The following is a 23,465-nucleotide window of genomic DNA, read 5'->3' on the forward strand; positions in this document are numbered from 1 at the left end:
ACAGCGAGAGGCCCGCGTACCAAAAAAAAAAAAAAAAGAATATAAACTTTCTCTTCAAATTTGTACAACATATGTAAATTCATATACATATGCATGTATATCACCAATACCATGTGATTTATTAATTGCTTTTAAATTTTGTTCCTCCAACTAACTAGGATGAGAGAGATTTGAGATGCTATGTCATATACTTAGTTAGTGCAGGATTCCATACACTTAGTAGGTGCAGAGTAAATACACGTACTTGATTCACAGTTTTAGGTTATCTCAACCTCTGTAATACCTGCTATGAACATGAAATATGGAAATAAAATTTAGGGAAAGAGTTTATGATTAATAAAAATACAATGACAGAAGTTAGATACCATTGCAAATATTTTGATTACAATGAAAATGTCTTCTGGTTTTATGATATCTTAGAACCCTTGAGTCTGGACCAAACTAAAAAACTCTGATTGGGTATCTTGTACTTTATTGTAAATTTTAAATTTTATTTATCTATTAGTTATGGGTCTTTACTTGGGCAAAAAAACCTGAACATGTGTCCCATCTATCAGACTATCTCTAACTATAGCTGCAGTTTAGTTATTTTCTAAGCACGGATCCTTTTTGCTTTGGGGGCCAGAATGGTTTCTAGAATAAGGGAACCTTTTTCCTTTCTTTGCTTCACAGTAAGCAGTTATATGGATATTTCTATGTGATGGAGATTTAAATCTTATTTTTACACATTTGGCTCCAATTTATATTTTAAATTGAATAAAATATAAAATAGGGAGCTAATATGTACTTAAAATAGAAAGTAAGTATTTTGGGGGTTGACTGGCCACAAGTAACAGCTTATGTATAAAAGAGTACACACATATATATTAAATATACAATATATATACATACACATAAATGCTTATAAAATTAAGGGATTGGCTTCTAGTTAGAAAGGATTTAGATATCATTTCATAGACACAGAAATTGAGTCTCAGAGAAGTCAAGCGATTCACAGGTTACACAGCAAGTAAGAGGTAGAGCTGGAATTTTTCTACCATACAGTGATTTCTTATAAAAGACCCCAATTCCACAAACTAACAGTATGTTTGCCAGCATCTAGGATTGATCACAAGTCCCTTAGGACAAAGTGCTACCACAAGGGTTGAGCAGTTTCCATGGGCGCCTGACCTACTGCAGCCTTAAAGCAGCAGAACAGGAAAAGTCGAGGAGAGCAGTGAGGTAGCTCGTGCGGTGAGAAATCACAGGCGAGGTTCCGCAGCTCCAGGGCTACCTGGCAACCACACCCACGGTGGACAGAACTTTGCAGGGCACTGTGCTGGCACTTCAGCCACTTTCCCTCCTTTATCTCATTTAGAGATTACAGTAGTGTTGTGTGAGAGAGAGAGAGAGAAAGAGACAGAGTCAGGGGTGGGGCGGGGGTGGGAGAGCTTCCTGCAGAGGAAATAAATACCTTGCCGAATATGGCACCAGGAGGGAGGGCTCATTTTCACGAGGACGCTTCCTCGAAGGCCAAGTACAAATATATTTCAGGGAACGTTTATTTTTATTTAACTTACTTTCCCCCTTTGTGCCAAGGTTACCTTTTACATTTGTGCCAGCGTAAGTTTCCTCTTTATGATCTCCACTCCATCTAAACCTGTATCTCTTATAACAGAGTTTTTAGTAATGTTTCCAAATATGAAATTAAAAATACTCTTAAAGACGGCATAATTTTCCTTTTGGTAGAATTTTTCAACACGTTATTACTTATTTCTAGGTTCATTACTGAATGATGCATAAACTTAAACTAACTTGAAAAGGATAATTTGATTTTCTAAGGCACAAACCACGTATACTAACAGAACTTACAAAACAAAACGCACAAAAAGTTTGAATTCTCCTTTATGTGTTTGGCTTCTGATGGCTCAAAAGTAATAAAATTGGACTCGTTTCACAGCCTGTTCTAAAAAATCTCTCACCCCAACCCCAAGAAACTGTAACACCCAGGTTAATTTCCTGCAATGAGTAGTCATTTAATTAAAGAACAAAATTAACAGGAGTCAAAATGTTGCAGCTGCATTTTTTGTTAGACATTATATAAAAAAAGAATAATACAGTAAGTCATTTTGTATAACACGAACTTAAAGAGTTCTCAAATTAATTGTGATCAGAATAAAAACGTCTTTTCCACACGGTACTTAAGACACTGCGTACACGTCCCTCGGTCGGAGCCTCGGCGCGGTGGCACACGCACGCGGCCGTCCCTGGTCACACCGCAGAACTGCAAAACAAGGCGGGAAGGCAAACAACAGTTTTCTTCTGCTCGAGTTACCTGGGGTCTCTACTGACCCCAGCAGTTCACACTCCTCAGACACCAGAGAGTGAAGAGTGTCCCCTGCTGGTCCTCTTACAGGTGAGTGCGGCCAAGATTTCACCTGTGTGTGTGGTCCTGCTCCTCGCACAAACACAGCAGGGAGTCGTGAGCTGAACTTCAGGAAAGTTCCCTGACGAATGTTCAGTGTTGGTATCAAAAAATTAAACACAATTCTTCTCAGAAGAAAATCTCTATGGCCTGTGGAATCTAGAAATTACAAAAAGACAAATAACTTAAGGTTACACATTTCTAAGTGAAAATTGCCAAAACCTTCCACAAATAATTCTGTTGCTATAAAAGCTCCGCGCAGGTCCAACGGGTAAAACAGGAGGATGGAGCTGCCTGGATGAAAGTAGTGTAGAGCCGCAGACGGCGCCCACCGCTCGCGCCCCAGCCATAACCCAAGAGGAATCAGATGCTCAAGTCTTAAGCCTATACCTAAAACTTAGTTTGAGAGATACTAGGTAAGCCCTTGAAGTACACAGGAAGAGCAGAGCTTTGCTAAGTCAGTAGAAGTAATGAATTGATTAATACAACAAGTTATTGGATATTATAGTAGTAGAGTTATAGTTTTGTTCTTGTAGAGCTGATAATGTGTTTGTGGCGATGTTTAACACACTTAGAAAAAGCTCGTGTGACTAAAAATATTGTTCTCACTTTTAAAAGTTGACATTACATTCTAAAATGTGGTGGTATAAGAATCACATTTCAGGGACTTCCCTAGTGGTCCAGTGGTTAAGACTCCATGTTTCCAATGAAGGGGTTGTGGGTTCGATCCCAGGTCAGGGAACTAAGATCCCACATGCTGCACAGTGTGGCCAAAAAAAAAAAAAAAAAAAAATCGTATTTCCTGTTGTCTAAGTTTTGGGCTCACTCTTAAAATTCTGTCCTGTAAGAAAGCTTTCAAGGACTTAGGAGAAAAAAATACATATCTTTAGTAAACATCTCTTTTAATAATAATGTATAATGAAAAAATGTATTAAATATTTTGAAATTACCATACATAGAATATGTAGTAATTATATCTTTTTTCTTTAACACAGAATTGAACATTAAAAATAACTCTGAGGATTTCCCTGGTGGTGCAGTGGTTGAGAGTCCGCCTGCCGACGCGGGGGACGCGGGTTCGTGCCCCGGTCCGGGAAGATCCCACGTGCCGCGGGGCGGCTGGACCCGTGAGCCGTGGCCGCTGCGCCTGCGCGTCCGGAGCCTGTGCTCCGCAACGGGAGAGGCCACAACAGTGAGAGGCCCGCGTACCACAAAAAAAAAAAAAAAAAAAAAACTCTAAATGTTTTACAGAGAATGTTTATTTCCTAAACATTTTTTAGTGTTTTGAAGACTCAAAAGTAAGGTGATTTATTCCTGCCCAAAAGTATGCCAGTCATGGGGGGGAAAACAAACATTTTTAAACAAACTACTTACTTGCTTCATTTTTTATCCTGCTCTTCCAACCTCCTTTTCCTCCCTTGATACATACAAAGTAGAACTATCGTGTAGGAGGGAATTCTGTGTGCCTGGTTTCTCTTCTATAGCCACAGTGGCTCACAGGGTAATCTTTTAAATAACAGTTGCAGTGGCCACTTTGTGAGGAACAGAAAAGGAAAGGGATCCATTGTTTTAGTTTAAGGCAGTACCTCCATTCAGGATTTCCTTTCTCTTTGTATTTGGGGCCCGAGCATCTCTAGACCAAGGGAGAAATGACAAAGCAGCCGGCGCAGGTGAAGGCTCCTGGCATCACAGGCAGCCTCTTCAGGATTAAAGGTGTGTGAGAACTTCATCATGACTTGTCACGGCCATGGACAAGCAGGGGAAATGCTGGCAGGATATGCAGCCAACGAGCACTGCAGCATCAGCAAGACACCCTGTGCCACTTTTGTTTATGGTCACGTGGACAGAGAGTATGTTCCCCTTGTGTGAAAAGTCTTGATTGTGGAAGAATCAGTCAATATATCCCCACTGGAATATAAGCTCCATGAAAACGGGACCCTCCTTTACCTTATTTATAGTCGCATTCTCAGCACCAAGAATGGCACATAGTGATACTCAAGTATTTGCTGAGGAAACAAGTATATAAATATTTGTATAAATAAATCAGGGAGTTCTATAAACTAGGGAGTCTGAATATTAGAGAAGGGGAATTAAACATATAGGCAAAGTACATTCAGTGCTTTGAGACTAATTTCCTTAAATATACATTAACTACTTAAATAAAACAACGCCCTGTGTAATACTGTTCTCCTACATACCACCTTTCACCAAGCCCTGTAAGAAACCATGGGAGCAAACAGCACTTTAAACTGAGTTGCATTCTGTCTGTTCAAGACAGTTCTCTGCAGAAATACTGAATTTTTTTTACCTGAACACACAGTGCTTTCTGACATTATTTTCTTTTTTAAATAAACACCATGTTATAAGTATCATGAAATTCATACAAACAGAAATCTGACCTGGTCAGATGCTTGCTTGATGCATGTACCTCCATTTCATTACTTTTGTATTCGTTCAGTTCTTTACGAATTGCTGCCTGGAATTTAAAAACTGCACATTATTTTTCAGGACATTAAAAAGTTAACATAGGAAATTAGTATCATGGTTATGGATTGACAGCCATTCCTAATACTTGCTGGCTTTTGTTATTTTGTGATAGATTAAAAAAAAACCTTTTGTTCAGCATTTAGATTTTTACATACTCATTTTTATAGTCCTACCAAGCTAGTGCATAGCTGGTATTCCGGAAGTGCTTAGTGAATTTTTTGCTGTGCTGGAGTAGGAAGATATCACCCCTCCCCACCCCACCACGGTACATAATAGATGGATCAAGCACGTGCTTAGGGCACTTACAAAGTAGGAACATTGAAATAATGAGCAAAGTTCAGCTTTTGGTGAACTTACTTGGAATTCAGCAATTAGATAATCTAGAAACAAGTTATTCTAACTTCAGAATCCATTTCTGTCTTGTGTCATTTGAGAAATAGCCTTGCCGTTACATGTGGGTGAGATGTGATCTCAGTCTTTTCGGGGCCTCTCGTCTGGCCCCCCTCCAGCTTCCCAACACCCACTTTCATTGTGTGTGCTTCTCTCAGATAAACCCTCCAGGACCAGGGCAGACAAAAACATCAGACACAGCCTCCGGGGCAAGGAAAGGCTTTGCGTCGAGTGTGTAGGGACGTACTACTCCCAGCTCCGCTGCCAAAGATGCCTGAATTCTCCCTTCACGGCTGGGCTCCTCTGAGCACATCCACCGGGGGCTACCGGGAGGGTCAGTCCAGCTCCAGCCTGTCTGCATTTCTCCAAGTGGATGCAATGCTTACGTGCATTCACTTATAACCTCACGGACTCCCACTCAGCATGTGAAGAACGAGGAACAATTAGCAAAGTCGGCAAACTCACTGGCTGAATGTATCATGTCCCTCTTCCGAAAGGCTTTCTGAAAATCACTAGAGGCGGGAAGGTAGGAGAGACTGTGTAGACAGACGCTCCTGGGTTTAAGTTCTGGCAGTCGATATAGCACCTGACCCCAGACAAGCCTTACCTGTCCCAGTCTCTCCTGCTCACCTGTTCAACGGCACCTCTACGGGGATAATTACGACACCTCTCTCTCGGGGATCTTTTGGAGGATTAAATGAAATAACAGCTGGCAGGCTGCGCTCAGTACGGGGCAGCGTGAGGGCTCGGTGGGTGTTAATTCCCCCTGCTTCACCCCTTCGCCTCTGCCCCACCACCTCCTTGCTCTCCCCGCCTCTCTGACCAGGAGGTCCCCAGAGACACCTCAAACCAGACCCGTCCAGGACACAGCCCGGAGCTGCCTCCCTCTACACCGGGGAGGGTCTCCGGAGGGCCTCTCGCCTCTCCTCCCTTCCTCATCCCCACTGCAGCTCGCCGTGTTTCGAACAATGCCACCCAGCTCTTTTGTGCCAGCCCTGCCTATTCTGACGTGTGCCCCAGATCAGAGCTCGTCAGCTTCACATTCTTGACACGTGGGGCTGGATCAGTCTCTGTGCGGGCCGTCCTGCGCGCCTCCGGGTGGCAAGCAGCCTCCCTGGGCTCCGCTCAACAGACGCCAGCAGCAGCGCCCCACTGGTGACAACCGAAAACGTCCCCAGACGTTGGCAAATGTCCCTAAGGGCAAAACCATCCCCTGGCTGAAAACGAGACCCTAAATCTGGGTTGTATTTGTGAAAGCACCATCTGGTCAAGCTCAGCCTTCACTGCGACGGCGGATGGCGCCCACGGTCTAAGAAGAAAGTCCCTGGCGTGACGCGGTTTGCCCTTCTGACATACGCGCACCGCGACCAGCGCAGACGGGCCTGCTCTGCACCTTGTCTGCCGCCGACAGCCTCGTCCAGGGCTTGTCCGCGCGCCTGTCGTAGTCCTGCGCCCTCGCCACCTCCACGTAGTCACTGAACCGGATCAGGATCTTTCTGTCTCTCAGCTCATCAACCGTGGGCCTCTGATTAAGCTAGAAGACAAGACAGCCGCAGTTAGGTCTCACATGCCGAACCAGCTTTCCTAAAGTACTCTGAACAAACAGTACCCTTCTACAAATGAATATCAAAGTCTGAAACTGTGAAATAGAACCCTAATGCAAAAAAAAAAAAAAAAAAAATCGATTGGGAAGGGCTTAAATTATACACTCTTAAATTACAGCCTCCTCCCCTTGATATACCTCATCGGGGGCACTCACACCCCCAGGAGGCTAGCGGTGCCCTGTTCACCGCACAGCTCAAGGAAAGGCTGATGAATTAACTTAGGAAAAATTTCACAGCAGCAGCTGCTTCTTTTCAACTACCGTTAGGCAGGATTTTACCAAAAGAGCTTCTGATAAAGTTGAAATGCTAAATACTACTAGTGCTCATAACTCAGACTCAGGAAGGATATTCTACTAACTTCAAGCAAGACAAGATTTCATCATCATCATCAATTATTACAGGGCTTCCCTGGTGGCGCAGTGGTTGAGAGTCCGCCTGCCGATGCAGGAGACACGGGTTCGTGCCCTGGTCCGGGAGGGTCCCACATGCTGTGGAGCGGCTGGGCCCGTGAGCCATGGCCGCTGGGCCTGTGCGTCCGGAGCCTGTGCTCCGCAGCGGGAGAGGCCACAGCAGTGAGAGGCCCGCATACCGCAAAAAAAAAAAAAAAAAAAAAAAAAAAAAAAAAAAAAAAAAAAGTAAAAAAAAATTATTACAAAACACAGTAGAGAAAGGATAACACCAGATCACTTGAATTTAGAGATGGTCAGGGCTTTAAAAGGAGATCAAAGTTTATAGACTTGCTACCTATGTTGGCCATAGTACGTTTCTGCAATCAGGAGCTTCTAGACAAGTGGAAGGTAACCAAAGAGTCTGAAAGGTAACCGACACACTGAGATCCAGGCACTCTTTGCTTAAGCACTGGGTAAAGAGCTCGAATAAATGAAGAGCATGCCCGGTCAACGTCTGACTTCCTGGAAACAAATGGAAACGTCATCTTGGGCCGCACGGCCACGCCACGCTCTCTGGTGCTAGGTAAGGACATCGTCCAGAGGCGTGTCGGTCACACCGCGGGACGTGGCAAAAGGCACTGCTTTTCGAGCATCTGGTGAGTGTTACCCCAGAAACCACTGTTACCCCAGAAACCATCACTCATCGTCACAGAGCGAGGCCCTGTATCACCCATCCCAGCTGCTACAGAAGCAGCTTTCCTCTAGGCCACCTTTTCCCCCTTAATGTTCAGGACACCGGTGCTTAAATCATAGTACCTTTCTCGTCAATCTTTGCTTGATTTCTCTTCTTTCTTCCTGCTCTGTCTGATCATTCCTTTCTGTGAAAGATTAAAACAAGAAAAAAGGAAAAGAAAAGAAAGAAGCAGGTTGAGACTTTCTTCTTTTTAGCAGAGAAGTGTCCTCAAGATCTGCACATTTCTGGAAGCTACAGATGTAACACAAAGGACACCTGGTAGGTGACACTTTTCTCCACATCACAGTTTGTTTTTTCTCTGCTTTGCCAATTGCTGCTCAGGAGGTTATGGTCTCACTGTCCACAGAAACACTTGTTGAAGGGAAGCTTTGCCATCGTCACAGCCTGGTTCTCCTGGGCCCTTCTCTGTGTCAGAAATAACCGCACAGATTGACGCTGGGCGTTTATTTGCGGGAGAAACAAGAAGCAGCTCTTTCTCCTAATCAAATATCATACCTCTCTCTGTATATTTACATTTAGGAACATAGATGGCAAACAAAAATAGTTTTAGTAGGATAAGTTACATATATATTCATACATATATACATATGAATGATCTGCATATTAATAGAACTGTCACTGCTTTTTTTTTTTTTCCCCCTTTTCCATGTAATAGGTATACATACTTTCAGCCAACCAGCATAAGGTAAGGAACATTCTCTTCAGATTCTGGGCAGCATGTGCCTGCTTGGAATTCATATTTTCAGGATGTATTTCAAATCCAAGCATATCCAGGAACCCAGCTGACTCTCCACTGCAGAAGTAAGATACATGACCTGCCGTTTAAACGACCCTTTAGTCTTTCACCAAAATTGGCTTTCCCCGGGAGTGTGCCTATTAACGTGTGAGCCGTGCTCACACCTACACTTGGGAGCTAAAAATGGAACAGAATGCTGAGATGTAGTGTAGAACATACGCTCTGCCCTGGGAGACCAGATAATGGATGTCCTATTTCTGGCTCTCTCTGTTGCTAAATAAAGCCTCAGATCCCTGGAGGGGGCCCAGAATTCCTCTCCTAGAAAAGGGATCTCATCTGTCAGCTCTCCTAGAAATACCGCCAGGTCTGAGAAAGGAAAATCCTGCGACGTGCCGTTAACATAAACTCATATTACCTGCCTTTATCTAAAACATTCCATTGTGCATTTGGGGGATTTGGCATATGGGCGTTTAACATACTGGCCATCGTACTTTTCAGTAGTTTTCTTTAAAAAGGATTCATCTCGCATTTGGGTGTTTTCGAAAAGGAAACCAAACCCTGTTATGTTCCTGGTTCTCAATCTAAGTGAAAAACCAGAAGAAACCACAGTTATAAGTGCTAATCACAAAGCTGAAAATACAGTTAGAAAAAACTGTGGAAGTACCACATAGAAGGCCAACCATGAGGGATTTAAATGATGATATGAAACGAATTCTTCAGATTTCTTAAAAATAGGCCATGAAAAAAATCCCAAGTACAGCCTCCATGTGAAAACACTGAAGCAAGATCAGATCTTTCTGTTTTTTAACTCGCGAATGACAAATCAGCTTCGTTACAAGTTCACAGGAGCACAGCGGGGGCTTCGGAGAGCTGATCTTCGGGTGCCCAGCGGGGCCCCTCTCAGGGCCAGGCGCTCTGTGGGGCACCAACTCCAAGACGTCCCTCCTCAGAGCCTAAGCCCCAGATTCTCTGAGCTCCCCTCGGCGATGGGTTTGTGGATCTCTTATTCTCAGACCCAGAAAGCCCGGTGCCTTATACAGAACAAGGGAGTCATGATCGGGGTTTGCATACGCAGGTTTACCGGGCATAGTGCTGGTATCTTGGACAGTCACACACGTGTCTTCTGTAAACAGTCAGAGATGCACGGCTGCTCCTAAGGCAGCGGTTAGAGTGTGGACGACGAGCCAGGCCACCTGGGCGTGAACTTCAGCTCCATCCCTTTGCCAAGACTCAAGTCAAAAAGTCATAGTACCTCCTGGGGCCTAAGCTTCCTGGCTAGGGAAAGGGGGACAGCCGTGCGAACCTCATAGCTGTGTTGTAACAATGCAACGGGGGAAGTGGGCCCAACGCGGGATGATCAGTTTTAACATCATAGCATATATACAGGGGCCACCGTGTCTTACGCTGTTGTAGCCACAGACGCACAGGCCCAGTTCTGAGCGTTCCTCTGACACGATCGCAGTTAGTCATGAGCTCCCCACTTGAAGGGGAGCAAATACAACGTGATGATACTCTGCGCACTGATTAAAAGCCGAAAATGCAGTAAGTGCGAGCCGGTGTCAAGGGCCTGCGCAGATGACGTTCTAGGCTGGACCAGCTACAGTCAGTCGATTCTCACCTCCACGGAACCAAGCCAAACAGCCACCTCAAACCAGCAGGGAAATTCTCAAGGACCGCTGCCCAGGGCATTCGAGAAGCTTCCGGCTAGGGATGGACCTGCCCGCTGGATGGCGAGGGAGGGACCACCGGGGCCACAGGGTGGTGAAGCCTGTTTTCCTGCCCCTGCTATGCCCTGAAGGTGAGCGCCGTCAGCTGCCGGGGTCTACCTGCCATCTCTGCTCACCAAGCACCAGCCCTGATATTCAGGCGAACACGTCTATGCGCAAAGACTGACACATCTGGAAGCACTTGCCGGTGGGAGGGCCTGGCCGTCCGCAAGACCAGAGAGGAGGTCACCACCGCCGGGAGAAAACGGTTTCCGGGAGAAAAGCCTCTGCCCGCTCCGGGCAACAGACCAGTCTGAGGACAGCACCGCCCGGGCCTTGAACTTGCCCCATTCAACTCTTGGATTACTACTTCAGGGGCATCTGTGACTTGCGAGCTTTATAAGTAAGTGATTTAATTTTAAAAAATTCAAATATTTGGTAACAAAGAGCTTGACATTTCTGGCTGCCCGCTTGATTAAGCATGTTAGCAACGAAAAGCTTTTCTTGAAATCCTCAGAGGCGGCCTAGTTCTAGTTCACGTAACATAGAATAGTAGTTTCCATGTCTTAAGTTTAAAAAATAAAACACAGCTTTTTTTTTTTTTTTTTTTTGGCTGCGCCACGCGGCTTATAGGATCTCAGTTCCCCCAACCAGGGATCGAACCCGAGCCCCCTGAAGTGGAAACACGGAGTCCTAACCACTGGACCGCCAGGGAAGCCCCTAAAACAAAGAATTCTTAACCTTAGGGTTTAAATATTTCAACGGTCTATAAAGGAGGGAGCCTTCCAGGCACTTAATGAAGGTGCTGAGGCAAAGAAACGGGGGAAGGAATCAGATCGGAAGCGGCACCTGGACCAGAGGTTCTGCTGTCCACTTAGTGACGCAAGGTCAGCCTCGGGACCATCTCAACTTTGGAAAAAGATGTTCATGGAATGAAAAACCAAGCTCAGAGAATGTCTGCAGTGTTCATCCGTAAAGAGAGGAGAAAATGAAAATATTTTTAAAATCTAGGCCCTTAGAAGATACTTTTTGTAGAAAACGTCTCGCAGACTAAAGTCTGTTGACCAGATACATAAGAAGTGTCTGAGAAACACTTTTGAGAGGGTTTTACCACCCAAATCCTCCATGGTTTTAATGAGATGGAGCAGTGTCCGCTACATCGTGGGGGCTATCCCCGGCCACCGGTGTTCAGCACGCGTTACAACCGCACACCTAACTGGGGAAACCCAAGAGGTGTGAAGCCAGGAGGGAGGGTCCTGGAATCACGGGGTTCTAAGCCACAGGCAACGTTTCCCAAGGCTTCTCCGTTCCTTTGAGCTGCTTTACGCGCCCAGCTGTAACCACCAAGGGGCGAGGCCTTCCCTGGTAGGATTTATACATTGTCCACACCTGCCTGTGATGTCCGTGGCCATCAAGAGCACCAGTCCCCAACTGCCAGGGCCACCTGCTTGAGACCCAGCCTGCAAAAGGATATGCATTCGTTTTCCTTCCATCTGCAGGGCCGACCAATGAGATGACCCTGGAGTCGGGACATCTTTAACGGTGCTAAGAGAGCTACAGCCTTTTTAATTTCCTTTTTAATTTTAAACAGGATGCGCCTGGGTGTTTCAACTTTCCCGGGGGGCTTGCTTTCAGAGTCCCTCAGCAGCTCAGACGTAATGGGAACCCAGGAGGGCTCAGGCCACAGAGCCGGGTTCCCGCAGCAGCCTCAGCACACGTGAAGGGGGGCGTCAGGGCATCACCCGCTACTCACGTTTCAAGATGTTTCTTCTCTCCAGTTCTTCCACGGCGGGTCTCTGGCTCAGCCGTCTGCGGAAAAACACTAGAATTACATTTTGCACCATGGTGGGTGCCGACGGACTGCACCCAGGGTCTGCGAGGGTCCCAGGCGGGTGGCGCACCCCCTGAAGATCGCCTCCCCAAAAGCCGGGAGGAGGGGAGGGGGATCTTCTCCGGCGGCTGCCTCTCGCGGGCAAATCGAGTTAGAAGCCCCGCGCGGGAGGGAGGCGGTCCTCCGTCACCGGGCGGCTGGGGCAGTCCGCGCTCCCCCTCCGGACGAGCAGCTCTTCATGTCCAGATCTGCTGCCAGCCCGGCGGGCTGGACGGCTCCCCTGGCGGCGCGTCCGAGCTGCGCGGAGATCCACCTGGGAGATGGTCCCCGGCCCGCTGGCGGAGGCAGGGGCGGGCAGCCGCGACTCCAGCTTCTGTGTCCCCCAGCTCCCGGCGACCCGGACACTGGCACTCGCCCTGGTCCTGCTCCGACAGCGGTCCAGCCTCACCCACCACCCGCCACCAGGGTGGTGATGGAGGGAGCTCCTGCCTCTACGGGCAAAGAGCCGAGGCGCGTAGAGAGGAAGGGCGTCCAATCCAGGCTGGGAATCTCCTGGGCTGAGCACGCGGAGCCGGCCACGCCCACAGCTCCCCTCCCGCCACCAGCCCTACCCGCCCGGTTTGAGAGATAGGAAGACAAACGATCATTTCCTTTCAAATGGCCTCTCCATGAGGGAGTTGGAGAGCACAGCCAAAAGGAAAAAAATACATACATAAATAAAAGGCTTGTCAGGAGAGGGAGGCATAATTAGCCAAAATTAATGCCCAGCTCCAATTATTTTTGTAACTCCAATAACGCTGTCCTTGGGGCACAGCCAGAAAGCTTCCCACTTCCGGATCCTGTAGCCACCGCACAGAGACAGCAGGCTGAGCATCTGAGTGCCCACAACGTGGGTCCACAATACTGTGCCCCAAAGGGGATGTCGCTTCCATAAGCACTTGCCTCCCGTTTAGAACGCCTGTCGCAGCACACAGCCCAGGGCCGCCCGGGGGCTCAGGCTGCTGCTGGGCTCCTCTGGGGGCCTGTGTGTCTGCTGGCTGCTGGGTGGTCGCCGAACGTCTTGTCTGGATGTCTGCTGAGACTTGAACCTGCCCCCCACAACTCCTGGCTGGCACCCAGGGGCCGGGGCCAGGGCCTCCCAATCCCTCCCCAAGCACCGGGCACAAAACCAAGCTCTTTGGGTGGGGCTCCCTCAGCCTGATCAAAACCCCCCAAACGCCATCCATTCACTCACTCACTAAGTGAAGGGCAAGCTCTGGCTCCGTGCCAGGCACTGCTCCAGGCCCCAGGGCACAGTGGTCCCTGCCCTCGGAAAGCTCACGGTCTACGTAAGGAGGCGGACAACAGTAAACAAACAAACAAGACCATACCAGGGAGTGGTCAATGCCACGAAGAAGACAAAATGGGGGGCGGGGAGGATGTGATGGATGAGTGATGGGGTAGGGGAACTCAGGGGAGATCCATTTCCACAGAGACCGCAGGAAGAGAAGGAGCCAGCCTTGGGAAGATCACATTTCTAGACAGTGTCTCCTAACTGCTCATGTGCTGGGCTTGGGGAGGGCAGAGAGGAGTGATCAAGGCAGACTTCCTGGAAGAGGAAACTTTTGGCAGAGTTGTGGAGAATCCGCAAGGCGTGCAGAGCCTGGTGCTTAGTGGCTTCCAGCTGACCAGCCAGGATGCCCACAGGGACAGCTGAGGATGAGGTCACCCATCTCTTCAAACCTGAAAAGTACCCCCAAAACTCTACTCACTTTGCCCCGACAGAGGCTTTTTCTTCCTGGAGCCCTGTTCTCTTCCAAAATGAGGACTAATAACAGACCTTCACAGAGGTGAGAGAATTGAATGAGAAAATGCACAAATGCACCTGTTACTGTGCTTGCTCAGGACAATGGTTTCTCAAGAACTGTCTGGAGAAAACCCAGCCTGTGGGTTGTCAGCTGAACATGGACTGAGTTCTCAGAAAGTGTGGACATCTCAGCACCAAAACCTCCGCCACTGGCCCAAGGGGGGAAGGCAGGTCTCCAGCTGGCTGCTAGGCACCTCCTGGATGCTGCCAGGGTGAGGCCACAGCGGGCCCACAGGGCACCTCCGAATGGTCCAGAAGGGGTAGTCCGCTGGGTGGACGCAGCCCTGCAGGTACACAGCTGTGAGCAACGTGCAGCCTAGTGGGTTCTCACCAACCTGCCCCTCTACCCAGAGGGAGTCCAGGAGCCCACGGCTGGATGAGAGGGCCCAGGGCCCTGGGTAGCACCACCTGCCTGATCCCCTCCCTGTGGGACCCCAGTCACAGGCGGAAGGGTGGTGCTGCAGATCGAGAGCCCCCATCTAGACTCTCCCCTACCTGTACCCAACACCCCACTTCATGAGACTGAGAACTTCTACCTTGAGTTAACCTGACCTTCCGTGTCAGATGTTTAGTGAGCCTATAAGACACGCCTAGCCCTGGGATGTGGTGGTGAGAAGTTAGACCCAGCCCTGCCCTCAGGAGCACAGGCTCCAGGGGGCACAGACATTCAGCCCATTATCACACAAACAACCAGGCATTTCTGCGTGGTGACCAGCGCTAGGAGGAAGAACCGACAGTACTATGAAAGCCTAGAGTAGGTGGGCCCACCTGGACAGAGGCGCTGCCTGAGAAGGTGATGCTTGACTTGAGATCTGAGATCAGGATAAGTGGGGATCGCTAGGCCAGGACGGGAGGGACGAGCACAGCACGTGCAAAGATCCTGAGATCAGAAGGACTCCTGCAGTGCCCTTTGGACTGAGTGGGGGTGTGTGTGCATCCACGGGGCAGGACCCACCCAACCTGCAGCCCTTGGTGAGGTCTGGACTTATTCCCAGAAGGCACTGTAGGGTGTGAAGCAGGCAGGGCAGGATGGGGCATGGGCGTGCCAGAACTGGATGTACCTTCGGAAGCACTTCTGGACTGCTTTCCAAAGAAGGACAGAGAAGAACCTGCCCCCGGGAGACATGGAGCTGCTCAGGGGGAGCCCCATCAGATGGGAAGCACAGGCGCCACAGGCCCGTGAGTGGCTGAGGGCCTGCGGACTGTTCAAGACAAGGGGAGGTATTGGCTCTAGACTAAGAACACTGCAAATTCCAAATTAATACACGTTGGACTAAGCACATGTTAAACACAATATTCCGCCCATTTGCTGCCCGAGACTCAGCGCCACTCTCCACGTGGGCTGGGGCTTCCCAAAGCGGGAGTGGCGACAACCGTAATTATCAGGGGCAGACAACACGATCGCGCCCACTTTACAGATGAGACCACTGGCGCTCGGAGGAACCAACAAGACCAGGTCTTATTCCCCGCGTAGACCCCAGAGTCTGGCACAGGCAAACACAAGTGGCCTGAGCAAGGCACAAATGAATGAACGCTGGCTCCTCTCCCTCTCCGAGGCGTGTGCTTAGTGTGGCCCAGGAGGGACGCTGCCACAGCATCCTTGCTTTGGCACCTCAGCAGCAAGGGGCTCTCTAGGACGTGCGGAGACAGCCCCAAGGTGGCAGGGCTTTGGGGGTGAAGGGGCGGGGCCTCGGGAGGGGCGGGGCCTCGGGAGGGGCGGGGCCTCAGGAGGGGCGGGGCCTCAGGAGGGGTGAGGTCAGCACCCTGAGGGATTCCCCGGCTCCACCCACGGCCTCTCCCTCCTTATTCAGAAGCTGCCGCTGTGGGCGATGAGCAGGTGCCGCCTGGAACTGGGGAAGCCACAGTCTATTTCTGACTCTCCCAGCTGAGAAAGCAGGAATGTGGCGGCCAATTACAGCGCTGCGTGGGCGTGGGAGCGACACCAAGAAAAGAAACCAGGAGAGAACCTGCCCTACCCCCGGCGCCGTTCCCTTCGCCACGCCTGTTCGCACAGGAGAGGGGAGCATGCCGGGGGGCCAGGAGCGCACTGGACAGGCCCTGGGGACTTGAGTAGGAGGCAAACGTACAGGCCACCTGGGACAGGACAGGGTGGGGGGCATGGCAGCTGCGGGTCTGTGTGCAGTGTGGCTGTGAGGGCCCCCATAGGGGCTCCCCGGCCCTCCGGCATCTCCTCTGAATAGGTCTGCGGTGAAGGCCGAACTCTGCACCTGACCCTGTGCCGTGAATATGGGAAACCCACCTGAGGACAGCCGGTCAGTGAGCAGGTGACGCACGAACAGGGAGGAATGGGGGAGAACGGGTGGAGGGAGGGGAGCCCCGAGGCCACTGACAGCCGGTGACCAGGGTGCCCGGAGTGGGTTTCAGGAGAATAAGTGACGTGGTTATACCATCCACGTCCCTTAGGCTGCAAACTTACATCCCCCAGACCAGCACCGGGGCAGGACACAGGCAGAGTCTCAATTCAAGCCCCAGCTCCACCCCTCTGCGGTGGGGTGACAGGGACTAGTGCCCCCCGACCTGAGCCTCCAATCCCCTGGCTCTCACCTGCCCCAGGGAACCCAGGGGTGCCGAGGGGGTCGGGAATACTGAGACACAGAGGAGCCGGCACACGAGCAGGCGCGGGTATTATTACAATGATCAGCATCTACACTGCTGCCCGGGTGTGGTGGGCCCAGGTCTTCTCCAGCTTCAGCCAACAGAGCTGCCATCTCCACCCCGCTGGCAACCTCCCTGACCCCTGGGGTGCGGGACCGCCTGGCCGCCTGACCCATCAGGGCACCACGGTCCAAATTCAGCCAGCAGCTGCACTTTCGGCTCATCCAATATTTTTTAAAATGCAAATATGAAGCAACTATTAATCGACTAGGAGTTTTCACTCTAAAAAATCAGTTTTGCAGCTTCGCTTGATATCTGGGAGAGCTGGTTACTCCAGACCCCCCCACCCGGCCCTCCCCACCCCTGGCAGCACAGCTGGAGCACAGCAGCTGACTCCTCATCGCCCCCATGGCTCCCCTCCCAGTGGCCTCGCTCCCCTGCGGGCTCTCCATCTGGGTCACCTGTGGGACCAGGGTCCTGAGGGGGCCAGGCCCTGGGAACCGCCCCCCATGTCCAAGGACGTGGCTCCAAGGACAGCAGGTCCAAACTTCAGCTCTGCGGCCCGCCGCGGACAAGTGGCCCCGGCTGAGCGCCCCACGGGAGCGCCCAGCCGCTGGCCTTCCTCCTTGGGGAGGATGAACACACAGTGAGACCTCTTTCCAGGCACACCTGCCTCCCATCCGCCAGCTCAGGCCCAGGGCCGCCACGCAGCCTCCGTGCAGGGGCCGGTGACGCCCTCTGGGCTCCCGGCCCCTCTCCCACAGGGGATGATGACAGTACCGCCTGCCGGGGTGGCTATGGGGTAAGTGAAATGGCCCAGAAGCCCCAGGCCAGGTGCCTGACACGCAGCAGGCCCGGCCATGGTCAGTGGCCGTGTCGGAATCGTCCATCACACACCCTCGTGGGACCTCGCACCCGGCACGGCTCCAGGGGCTGCGGGTCATGCCCCCGCCGGCCAGGACTGCCCCCCGCGCACTGCACGCGCCCCGAATCGCCACCGCCTCCCCGCGGGGCTCGAGGAAACGCCTAAAGTCACCTCAGCGGCGGGCAAGAACCCAGACGCAATCCCGCCAAACGAGGCAGCACGCCTTCCTGGGGAGAGAAGCCGCGGCTGCAGAACGGACAGCTCTCCGCCCACGGGGACGCCGGCTATTTTGGGAGCTCCTTCCTGGGAGCACCGCTCCTGCTCCACTGCCAGCCCTGAGTCACCCAGGAACACCGGAGTCCCCGCCTGCGACGGGGTTCCCCAGAGGCGCAGGCTCCTCTGTTCCCACGGGCGCTGTCAGGGTGTGGGGACCACCAGGGACACGTAGGCAGGCCGGGGAGAGAGGGCCGGGGAGGGGAGCCTCCCCAGGAGGTGACACGGAGACGAGGCCACACAGAGACCAGAGCCGGGCTGCAGGCTCTGAGGGGCGGAACTGTCCACGCTGGGGAACAGCAGCGTCCCCCAAACCTTAGTCTCCTCTGTTCCTGCAGTTACCCTGCGAGGACGAAGTATCGGCCTGTTAGGGGCCGGCCTGGCGAGGCGCTGGCCACAGGTCCCCGTCACGGCATTTTGTGCGCCAGGCACTCCGGCTGGCCTGGCATCCGACCCCACCTCCTCGTGCTTGCTTACGGTCCAGTGTCCCTGCGTCCGAGGCTGGCACCTGCTGTGGTGCACGCGCTCGCGCCAGACCCCGAGCCACCCTCTGCTCCCAGCCCCCAGCAATCTGCGAGTCCACACGCTTCCAGCACCGACACCTCATACGTCCACCCCCCTCACTCCATGCCTCCCACAGCCGCGGGCTGGCCTTTCTGAAACATGACCCCCACTCTCACCAAGACCTCAAACCTGGGGTCCCACTGCACTCGGGACCAAGTCCAAGCCCCACGAGGCCAGCGAGTCTGCGGGGACCCTCCCCAGCCCCTGCGCCCGGTGACTCCCACACCGAGCTGCTCACGTCTCCCTCGGCACAGGCACCCTTCTCCTCACTCAGGGTCCCCAACCCCATTAGACCCTATACCCCCTTTATGACAAGCATTCTGTCGCGTCCCCTTTACCCCAACCCCCCCGACATGAGTCCTTTTTAAAAGTCAGTGTGATGTCCGGCTGTAACACACAGGAGGAGGAAGGGGAGGCAAGTTTTAATCAAATAACGTACATTCAATCCATACGTGCTCAACGTGAACACGTCACGTGATGTGAAGGCACCTACGCAAACCCACCACCACGACAACAGCAGCAGCTACGAACGCAGAGACTGGGCTCTGTACTGATCGCTCACACACCCACGGTGATGGCACCACCGAGCAGCCAGTTCCCGAAATGAGCAATTCTTGGTAAAGTTCTGAATGGAACCAGCTGTGTCCATTTCCATCAATTTCCAAGACACTTGTGTTCAGGAAAACTGTGACGAAACTGCCAGGTCTCCCTGTGTGGGTCCACCGCACACCCAGGTTGCAGGCTCAGCTCATTCTAACAGCTTTGGACCCTCCAAGCATCCGCGGGACACTGAAGGTCAAGTGGGGTGGTGGGGAGTCTTCCTTGCTCAGGAAGTGCCCTCGCCTGCGGGCCGCACGACCCCCTGGCCTGGCCCGTCACAGTGACAGCCCACGAAACCTCGCCAGGTTTGCCAGGGGCCACAGAACAGCCGACCTAAACCCTGTGCTCTCAGGCAGACATCTCACCTCCTCCAGGAAGACCTCCAGCTGGATGAGGGGGGCCCATCCTTCACCTCCAACCCCGGGCCTCAGAGCGTGCTCTTCAGGTGAGCTCTGATGATGATATTTTGGTATCTACCAAGATTACAAATGCAAGTATTTATTCTTCGACCCAACAGTTCAGGTCTAAGCGGATGTTTTCTGGAGAGTTCCTAAGGACACGGTGCATGACAGCAGAATTCAGGGCAGAGCTCTGGCGTCCGTTTAGAGGCTGGCTGGAGACACTGTGGTCCGCTGGCAACAGAGCTCCAGGCAGGTGTGGGAAACACAGGCGCTTCTCGATGGGTCCCCTCCCTGGAAGCCCACCTGGCTGGACTCTGGAGCATGAAAGTAAAACTGGGCTCCAAGCCCAGCCTTGGTGTGAATTCTAACGTCTCCACAAATCAGCTCTGGGGTCCCCCACCTGCTCACAAACCTCTTGCTGCCTTTGGCCCCGGGGCCGTCAAGTGGTGGAGTCCACCTGGCAAGGCCCCATCCGCAGTTCTGCAGTCCATCACTCACCTAGGTGCCACGGTGGAGGTGTTTTGTAGATGTGATTCAACGTCCATAATCAGTTGACTTGAACTAAGGGAGCCTGTCCTAGATGGTCTGGTGGGCCTGGTCCAATCAGTGGAAGGGTGTTAGGGGCAGGGCTGGGGCTCCCTGGCAAAGAGGAAATTCTGCCTGTAGAGAGCAGCCTCGGTCCGTGCCCGGAAGTTCCGGCCCTTCCCGACTGCCTCTGCCCCACAGATGCCGTCTGCAATGTCCTGCCAGAAACCACTTAATATACACCTCCCACTGGTGCTGGGCCTCTGGGTCTCACAGACACAGCCTCCATTCTCCACAAACGAGGATGATGGTGCTACGGGAGCAGCTCTCTCTCGAGTTACCTCCACTTATCTGAAGCCGGGTTAACCGACACTCTCAGTCCTTCTGGAAAAGCAGACCCCGCTGAGCACGCGTGGCGAGCAGCCCCGGCCCCGTGCAGGCCGTTCCCACAGAGAGCTGGGCCCCTGTCCGGAACTGGTCTCCTTGTTCGCTAACCTGTGCGAACCAGGTGAACTCGTTTCTGTAATTAGGTGATTTAATCAGACTTTATGCACATCGATTAAATGACGCAATATGGATGGAAAAAGAAAATATTGTTTCTATGAGAACCGACTTGGCTACTTTGAAGTCAGTAGAGGCAGGATGTTGAAACCGCCGTTGCGGGCAAGTATGGGAGACGAATGAGTGAACGATGGGTTTTTCCATCTCTGGGAGACCTCTGCTTCCCGGCGTCTTTAATTCTCACTCCTCTGCAGAGAAGTCGGCACTAGAAATTGTAGACGATGCATCCGACGTGCCTCTCACACGAGAAAGAACGCTAATTGTAGATCCTTCTGCAACGAGAAGTCTCTGATGCCGTCCGAATAAATGCACCTCTGAATGACTTACGTTAAAATTAAGTGTTTCGAGCATGAACAAGTCACATTTAGAATTTCTTCCAACCGGCTGTGGGATGAATCACCCGTGTTGAGTGTGGAGTCGGGGGCTCTGCCCTCTCCCTCCCGGGCCTGTGATCTCCTCCCGAGGATGGCTCAGTCCCGTGCAGGGGGGGTTGTCCACTCAGTACAGAGGAGGCTGGTCACCATCATGGTTATTACTGCTCGTGTAAAACCCGCCTCCAAGGGTTTCCAAACAGCCCACGGACAGCGGCAGCCTCTGGGCAGAGATGGGGTGGGAGTGAGATGTGCTACTGAAGTTTCACCACGGATATCAGTCCCTTATTCAGATTTGGAAAATTAAAGTAAAATACACAATGCTCCCCACTGCCTGCCCTTGGCGTTAGGACCACTGTGGTCCCTGGTCCACAAATGTTTATGGGGCACCTGTCGGTACCAGGCCCTGCCCCTCCCCTCCCTCCTCCCCTTCCTGGGGAAGCTCTCCCGGGTCTTGGAGGGCGCCCAGCTCCTCCTTCTCCAAGAGGCTCATTCATCCGCCGGGCCGCATCTCCTGGTTCCTAGCTCCCCTCCCCAGCAAGTCTGGGAGCCGAAGGCAGGTTAGTACGGCGCCTGAGGCCCAGGGCAGGGGCTCAGCAAGGCTGCAGTAAACAAGCAAATACTGGGTGAGAAAATACCAAGGCCAAGAGAAGAGCAACTTCACTTGACTTTAAAACAGGAAAAAGCACCACCCTACACACCAGGCAGCTTCTACAGGACACCGACCTTCAGCAGCACTACTAAGAAGTATCGGCCTCACCAGCCCGGAGAGGGGAGGTTAGTAACTGCCTGGTAGGGCGGGACGTAGGACCCCGACAGCGCCCTGTGACCGCGCGCGCTACTTCCTGTGTCCACAGGCATCTCACCCTCTCTCCCTCGACCTCCCTCCCCACCCTGTGTCCTGAAGGCAGCCCCTGCATCCCTTCTGTTCTCTCCTCCATCCCCAGGGCCCTGTGCTGAGGGGGGCACACAGAGGTTGCCCAGGAAGTGTCTGCCCTCAAACTGCAATGTCACGGGGGGGTATCGCTGAGGAAGGGACAGCGGTATCTGGCCACACCCCCCACAGGGGCCCCTCGGAGTGCCCCTCCCCCTCAGCTTCCGGCCACTTGCCTCAATCCCTGGGCCCCCACCTCTAGACGGTGGGGAACACGAGGCATTTACAAATTGCCCAGAGCCCACAGGGGCTTCCACACAGACTCCCTGCACCAGACTGCTTCAGAAATCACTGTTACCTCACACACACAAGGTTTGCCGTTCACTTGTCCACCTGTTTGCTCCTTCCTTCCACCGTTCAGTCTATCTCAACACAATTAATCTAAACACCCACTGTAGCAGAGACCGCTAGCTTCCTACACAACCTCCATTCTCCCTTCTCACATAGCACCAGAAAGCTGATTCTATTCAGGGAAGCTTCTTTTCCAGCTAAGCATAGCCACATGAAGAGGTTCTACAAAGGAGCTGTAGGGAAAGGTGTGCCGAAAAGCCTCTAGAAAGAGTCTTTTTGAAGAGCTGACTCAGCTAGGATCTATGCACCTTTGAGACTTGAATGTGATGTCTGGTGCCCCTGCAGCCATCTTGGACCATAGAGGGTAAGTGCCAGTGTGAGGATAACTGAGCAGAAAGATATTGATAGAAGGAAGCCTGGACCCTCAGTGACTGTGGAACAACCATGCCAGGCCTGGCTGTCTGCAACCATTCCACGAAGCAGGGTGCCTCCAGGCCTAGTGTCCAGAACCAGCCTGACTGGGCCAAATCTCAGCTCCATGACATACTAGCTGTGTGACTGAACATCTTACCTAACCTCTCTGAACCACCATTTCCTTAGCTATGAAAGACAGCTAATAATAGCATTTACATCTTAGGCTTCGGTGAATGCTGGCAAGGCACAGTCCCTGGCACACGACGCACATTTAATAAATGTTAGCAAGCTACCATTGCACTATTACTACTATGACTACAGCTCACACAGGATAAGCTCTGACTCTGGGTAAAGCAGGCAGGTGTCACACGCCCATTTCACAGGCTCGGACAGGTGGAGAGTGATTAGCCTGGGTGCCTCAGTCCGCACCTCGCAGCCACGTGAGCTCTAAACTGCCAGTCTACCTGCTCCCCTGGGTACGGGATTCGTGTTGTTATTGATCCTGAAGGGGGGTTGAGGCTGTTTTGCATTTTCTTATAGAACATGCTGTACTTTCCTTGACAGACTCCCAAGCAACCAAGGAAAACAAGAGCAGCTGACCCCACGGGAGGACTCAGGTGCCATGAGCTGATAGGACCAAGGGGGGCTGAGCCCCACCTGCAAGCGCCACCCAGCCCCAGATGCTGGTTCTTTTTCCTTGAATGTCATGCGTTCTAACAAAGACCGAGACTCATATGTGCGTCCTCCGAGGTGTAGATTTAGTCAAATGTTTCCCGACTTGGGAGTGCCGTTTTTCTATTGCTTAGCTACTTCCATCTAAAAGCAGAACACGCGTGACTTTGCAGCCACCGCTCGGCCGGGACTGTGCCGGCCTCGGCCTCCCAGGACCATCGCACCCCTCCC

At 51.9% G+C, this 23,465-nt stretch overlaps 1 protein-coding gene across 6 annotated transcripts in view; it reads right to left on the minus strand.

Annotated features, from left to right (window-relative positions):
* Positions 1-843: 843 nt before the first annotated feature.
* The window catches only part of PHACTR3 (phosphatase and actin regulator 3), a 229,521-nt gene continuing 206,899 nt past the window's right edge, over positions 844-23,465 (minus strand). For 4 of the 6 annotated variants that reach the window (XM_067012632.1, XM_067012630.1, XM_067012634.1 and 1 more), the window contains exons 9-13: positions 12,224-12,279; positions 8,091-8,152; positions 6,675-6,815; positions 4,804-4,880; positions 1,870-2,563 (exon numbers count right to left, since the gene is read on the minus strand). In XM_067012632.1, the coding sequence (XP_066868733.1) occupies positions 2,548-2,563; positions 4,804-4,880; positions 6,675-6,815; positions 8,091-8,152; positions 12,224-12,279 (352 nt within the window). In that variant the 3' untranslated portion in view covers positions 1,870-2,547. Of the gene's footprint in view, positions 2,564-4,803; positions 4,881-6,674; positions 6,816-8,090; positions 8,153-12,223; positions 12,280-23,465 lie in introns of all 6 variants that reach the window. The other 2 variants (XM_067012631.1, XM_059036857.2) reach the window with 2 other exon arrangements.

This window comes from Kogia breviceps, chromosome 14 (genome assembly GCF_026419965.1).
Source record: "Kogia breviceps isolate mKogBre1 chromosome 14, mKogBre1 haplotype 1, whole genome shotgun sequence".
NCBI classification, from domain to species: domain Eukaryota; kingdom Metazoa; phylum Chordata; class Mammalia; order Artiodactyla; family Physeteridae; genus Kogia; species Kogia breviceps.